Source organism: Pinus tabuliformis, chromosome Q (assembly GCF_031772625.1).
Source record: "Pinus tabuliformis cultivar Carrire ecotype Pingquan chromosome Q, CPIR1, whole genome shotgun sequence".
Classification (NCBI taxonomy): Eukaryota; Viridiplantae; Streptophyta; class Pinopsida; order Pinales; family Pinaceae; genus Pinus; species Pinus tabuliformis.
This window is the reverse complement of record NC_142296.1, coordinates 721,833,714-721,839,723: the sequence shown is the minus strand read 5'-3', so window position 1 is coordinate 721,839,723 and position 6,010 is coordinate 721,833,714. Positions and strand designations below refer to the sequence as shown.

At 44.1% G+C, this 6,010-nt stretch overlaps 1 protein-coding gene across 1 annotated transcript; it reads right to left on the bottom strand.

The window, feature by feature from the left end:
- Nucleotides 1–1,279: 1,279 nt before the first annotated feature.
- On the bottom strand, nt 1,280–5,530 carry LOC149221575 (uncharacterized). The gene is made up of 2 exons (XM_089387418.1): nt 4,783–5,530; nt 1,280–4,479 (listed from the first exon to the last, which is right to left on the bottom strand). Exons 1-2 carry the CDS (start codon nt 5,528–5,530, stop codon nt 1,280–1,282), a joined length of 3,948 nt encoding a protein of 1,315 aa, XP_089243544.1.
- Between the last annotated feature and the right edge of the window lie 480 nt (nt 5,531–6,010).

Here is a 6,010-nt window from a genome sequence, read left to right as displayed (position 1 = left end):
AGACTAATAAAACTGGGAGACTATAGAAGACCATACTGATAAGCGCCGGAGGATGTACCCACTGAAAAATATGTACAAAAACAAAAACCGCAGTCCTGAGAAATCTTGCTGAGTCGAAGAGGATTATGCCTGAGGTGGCAGATTTGCATCTGCTTCATTGTCTCTGCAAGGAGAGCTGACCCATTCGACCATCACATTGTCCTCTACGTCCATATTGGTGCGGCCCGGAGGAAGCACAAGGTGCAGAGTATTGCCTGAGAAATGCGCCGGAGCACAAGGAATGATTTCTTCATAGGAAGAGGCTTGCTGATGTTACAAATCCTCTCGCTGTTCTTCAACCTGCTGCGCCTCTGGAACGTTGAGTATGTCACCCATCATACTTCCCTGAGAGTCACTAGAATTATGAGAGAGAGTCCTGTCCTTAGATTGTTCATCAAAGCTTGAGGAATCCTCTTCATCCTCTGAGAAGATGACTGTAATGAGAGCAGAGATAGTGGGCTTGTGGAGCTTGCTTTTAAACTTGAAACGAGCAGAGTGGAAAGAATTGTACAGGGATGGGCCAGAGTGGTCGGAAGAAGGAGAGGCCGGCGAGACAGAAGCTAGCGGGGAAATGCTACGAGGAACGGGTTCTCCCCTGCCCCTAACACCACCACGAATTCCTGAATTACTGCCCCTCCGGGAAATTCCACAACAACGGGGGGCCATTGCAAAGGGGATTAATAGATTGAGCAAGCGAAAGGGTTGAGGGATAAAGAAAGCCCACCCGCCCCAATCTAAGAGAAGCAGGAAATAGCAGAACCCGGAGCAAAAGACGCCTAAGGAAAACTTCACCCAGATAGAAATCGGAACCGCTAAATAAATCCCATTACCGACAGCCTTTAACCCATCCTCTTCCCAGTTAACTTCCACAGAGACTATGACGAGACCTATTCCAGAAATAACCCAGAAGAAAACGGACTGACCATACCTGATGCGAGCCAGATGAGCCAAGATCCAAAGTATAAAGCTGGCCAGGTGATTGCAACTATGGAGCCATGGTGGCTCCCAAGTGCACAGCCCTGTGTTTGAAGTCCGAATACCAATTCGACCGGGAGAATTTCTGTCTGAATGAACCAGAGAGAATGTCGAGGGCCGAACAAATGCGTTGCTGCTCAAGCTAACCATCTTGAAGAACTTACCCCGCGTGCCGTGATCCCAACGCTTCATTAATGGAAATAAATGAACTACCATAAGATCGTCCACTTGCTCCGCAGTGCTACCAGCTCCGCTCGCATGAGCATTAATAACTCATAAAATCACCCGCATCCGGGTGCGAAACCTCCTTCGGTTGCATGTCTGTGTTTACTATGGTCCTGAAGGTGGAGAGTTGATTCTCTGAAACTATACCAGAAATTGGGCCTTCAAAGAAATCCTTTCCACACTCCACTCCTAAGTTTGCAAGAAAGTCAGCGAGTTTATTTCCTTCCCTTCTGATATGTTTAAAGGAGATTGCTGGGTGATTGGTAAACCATTGTTTAAGAAGCTCTAGTCTGTTGGCTAGTCTCCAACTGCTACTCACCTTATGTACCGGCGATCCCTGCATAAGCTTTGAGGCCATGTTGATAATAATTTGAGAGTCCCCTTCCACTATAAGAGGAAAGAATCTCCCTTCCTGTGCCAGATTTAGTCCTCTCCATAGACCTTCCAATTCCGCCGCATTATTGGTATTCCATCCAATTGAGCCAACAAAGGTTGTTAGGGGGGTTCCCTGGTGGTCTCTTATGGTTCCTCCAAATCCTGTTTTTCCGGGATTCCCTTTCGAGGCACCATCGAAGTTAAGCTGATATGCATTGATTGGTGGTGGTGTCCAACTTGATGAAGATTCTGGATGGTTTGAAGAATTATCCTTTGATGATACCGGATGTTGTAATTGAATTTTCCAATTTTCCCAAATGGCTTGTTCCTGAGGGATAGATGGGAAGTCCTCTTTAGACCATCCTTTAATAGACAGAGTTTCCTTAATGTTCTGGTGCAATCCATTCCAGACCTGCTCAATTGTCTGCGCTTGATCTTTAAATATCCTTCTATTCCTCTCTTTCCATATGTTCCACATTAGTAATCCTGGTATGAGTTGCCATAATGTGTTTAAGAGTTTTCTCTTAAACGGCTCTTGAGGCCAGGTGCGAAGAGTCCCTTTGATGTCTCCAATCACTCTTCCATCCTTCTGACAACGGAAAGTAATTTTTTCCCACAGTCTCCTTCCCATTGGACAGGATTGCATGAGATGTAAAGTTGATTCCTCTTCCTGCCTGCAATTGGGACAAATGGATGGTCCAGCAAAATTCCTTTTTCTGAGATTGTCCCATGTGAGAATTCTGTTGTGAGAGATAAGCCATAGAAAAGTTGAGACTTTCGGCCATATGGTTGGGTTCCATATCCTATCCCATAATTGGTCCTTAATTATTCTATCTTTGATAATTATTTTATAAGCTTCCCTGGTTGTAAAAGTGCCTTTCTCCTCATATCCCCATCTGAGGGTGTCCAAGCCTGCCAGGGTGAGAATTTTCCTTTTTTGGAGTTCAAAGGAGAGGGATAGTTGAGTTTGCTCCGGACTGTGAGGTATTATATGCTTGGCCTCTTTCCAGTTTCTGTGATCTTGTGCATTTTTTGAGTCCCAAAAACGACTCACCTTCTCATATTGTTGTATGTCTTGGTCAGCAATTCCCGGAATTGTATCTCTGAGGTTAGGGAGCTGCTGCCATGAGTCCTCCCAAAACCTAGCTGTGTGTCCATCCCTCACCTCCCAAAAGCTGTGTTTTTGAATTAAATCCCTGTGTTGAATGGCCGAGTTCCAGATCACCGATCCTTTACTGATTTCTGACATTCTAATTCTCTCCTCCAAGGATTTGTTGCTTGCGTATTTTGCTGTCCAAAGGGAAGCCCAAGGTGTAGTGGGGTTAGATAGCCATTTCCACCAGATTTTGGCCCCCATGACCATATTACTATGTTCTAGGTCTCTCAATCCAATTCCTCCTGATTTTTTGGGTAGGCATGCTTTTTCCCACTTTACCAGTGCCCACTTTCGGTTTGGCCCCGATTTCCCCCATAGGAAATTTCGCTGAAGCTGTTTGATGGCTTTGAGAACCCATTTGGGTGCAGCTAATATGGAAAAAAGGTAAAGAGGCATGGTTTGAAGCACTGCCTTGATTAGGACCAACCTGCTCGCCATATTTAGCGCTCGATGAGTCCACAGGGACAACCTGGCTTCCAGATTTTCTAAAAGATTATTCCAAGAAGCATGCTTAAGAGCCGTGGCAAATAAAGGAGCCCCCAGATATTTGGACGGAAGGGAAGCGATGGAGAAGCCAAGGATACGGGCAATGGATCTTTGGATGGAGGGCAGGGTGTTGAAGAAGAAGATCTGGGATTTAACTTTGTTAATGAGAGCTCCAGACGCTTCCGAGAAGTCTGCAAGAATGGATTTAAGGACTCGAGCTTCTTGGACAGACGAGTGATCGAATAGCATATTATCATCGACGAATTGCTGGTGCGAAAAAGCAGGGGCTTGGTGGAAGGCTAAACCTTTAAGAAGATGAGACCGAATAGCTTCTTTAGTGCTGCGACCTAGACCTTCAGCTACAATGACAAACAGGAAGGGCGAAATAGGGTCCCCTTGGCGAATTCCCCTAGAGGGTCGGAAAGTGGGTGAAGGGATTCCATTGATGAGAATAGAGAAGAACGAGGAGGAGATTAAACTGCTGATCCATCTAATCCAAGAGGGGGCAAAACCAAAGGCTTGAAGGATTTTTTGCATATATTCCCAACTAATACTATCAAAAGCCTTAGACAGATCGATTTTGAGCAACATACCTGGTTTTTTTGTGTGCTTGAGAGAGTGGATTATTTCATGGGTTAGAATTATCCCGTCCGTAATCTGCCTTCCTTCAACATAACCAGTTTGTTCTGGAGAGATGATGAGGGGAAGCAGGGGCTTCAATCTGGCAGCTATCACTTTGGAAACAATCTTATATATTATGTTGCATAATGCAATCGGTCTATACTTATCCGGAGTGTAGGATTCCTCTTCTTTAGGGATTAGAGCTATGAATGTTGCGTTCAGTCCCGGATACATCCACCTTAGCTTACGCGATTCTTCCACCACCTGCCACACTTCCCATTTGACCAGATCCCAAAAGTGATGGAAAAAATTTGAAGTAAAGCCATCGGGTCCCGGAGCCTTTCCTGCCTTGAGTTGGTGGACAGCATCATCAACTTCCTGAAGGCTTATGGGCTTGAGAAGGAGAGTGTTATGCTCTTCAGTAATCAATTTGGGTATATGTCTGATGATTTTGCCAATAGCTTCTGTTCTGTTTATATCCGGCTCTTGATTCATCTTCTTGAAGTAGTTGAGGAATACCTGTTCTATTCCTTCATGAGTTTCGATTTTGCCTCCTTGCTCATTGGTGACCCTGGAAATTTGATTTATCATTCTCCTTTGCACTGTAGATTTGTGAAAGAATTTCGTATTCTTCTCACCCTCCTTCAGCCATCTGATTCTCGATTTTTGTCTCCAGAGAGTTTCCTCCTGTGACTCTCGCTCGAGGAGTTGAATTTCTAAGGACTGCTCTTTCTTGCTGAGTTCTTCCAAGCGTCCTTCAGAAATCATTTTTTGCTGAACAACCTTCATTTCTTGATTGATGGTTTCCTTAGCTTTAAAGATGTTGCCAAAGACAGAGTGATTCCATTTTTTAATTTCTCCTTTGAGATATTTCAGCTTCCTCTGAAAAATGGACATTTGTGTACCGTTTGTCGGATTACATTTTGTCCAGGTTGCTTTATTAAATTCATTGAAGTCCGAGTGAGACAACCAAAAAGCCTCAAATCTAAAGGGATGTCTTATATGACAGCCAGGTCGATTCCAATGGAGGGCAATCGGCCAATGATCGGAACCAGAGAAGGGGAGAATTGATGTTGTGAATTCCCCACCTACATGAACTGCATTGTCAGAGATTAAGAAGCGATCCAGATGCGATGCTATCTGCATTGGAGCTGCCCTTTTGTTGTTCCAGGTGTAGAGGCCATTATTAGTAGGAATATCTATAAGCCAGTTGTTCTGTATGAAGTCTTTTAGTAGAGATCCTTCCCTGTTTGTTCTGCAGCGGCCTCCCTTTTTTTCCTCCATCGAAGCGATCATGTTATAATCTCCGCCGGAGAGCCATAATGGGTATTGCCTTTCTGCGCTGAGAATCGTTAAAGCCTCCAAAATTTCAGATTTGTGCTGGGTTTCTTGAGGAAAGTACACATTAGTAATGTGACCATATATGTTGGATCCAATTATATGAAATATAGCTTGGATGAAATTTTTATTTGCATGTATATTGTCTAGTTGAATCGTTCGTGCATCCCAGAGCACTGCAAGTCCTCCGGAAGCTCCCTGAGCATCAACAGCTACTACTGTCCCTCCTGGCCAGGCTTTTGCTGCTATTTTTTCCAAGACTATCGAGTTGCATTTTGTTTCCTGTAGAAAAAGAACTGCTGGTTTTTCTTCCATTAACATGTTTTTTAAGAGTTTTCCTTTCCTTGGGCAATTAAGCCCTCTGATATTCCAAGAGATCAACTTCATTGGGAAGGCTTGGGGTTGATATTGAAATACTTGGATAGCTTAGCATATCTGCCTGATTCTACCAATACTTCTCCAATCTTGATGGTTCTCTCTAGGGTAGTTTTCCGTCCCCTTTTTTTACTGTCTTTGGTGATGAATTTCCCGTCCCATTGGCTGCCGATTTGAACCCCTAATGAATATTTTTTCTGGGCTTTATTGAGGACTGCCACTAGGTTATCCACTTGTCTTTCAGGTATTTTGTCGAAATTCCCTGTTTTGCAAGCTTGTTCTAATCCCAATATATCTAGCTCACCAATATCTATTGTTTCCGTATCCTCCTCCATGATTTGTGGTTCCTGAGATTTACCAGCGCCTTCCTTCTCATTTTCTATGCTGGGGTTTGTACCATCTATATCCATATCAGGGAGA

Coding starts and splice junctions, on each gene's coding strand:
- LOC149221575 (XM_089387418.1), bottom strand. CDS start 5,530: ATGGAAGAAAAACCAGCAGTTCTTTTTCTACAGGAAACAAAATGCAAC. Junction 4,480..4,782: donor AAAATGTAATCCGACAAACG/GTACACAAATGT, acceptor ACAAATCTACAG/TGCAAAGGAGAATGATAAAT.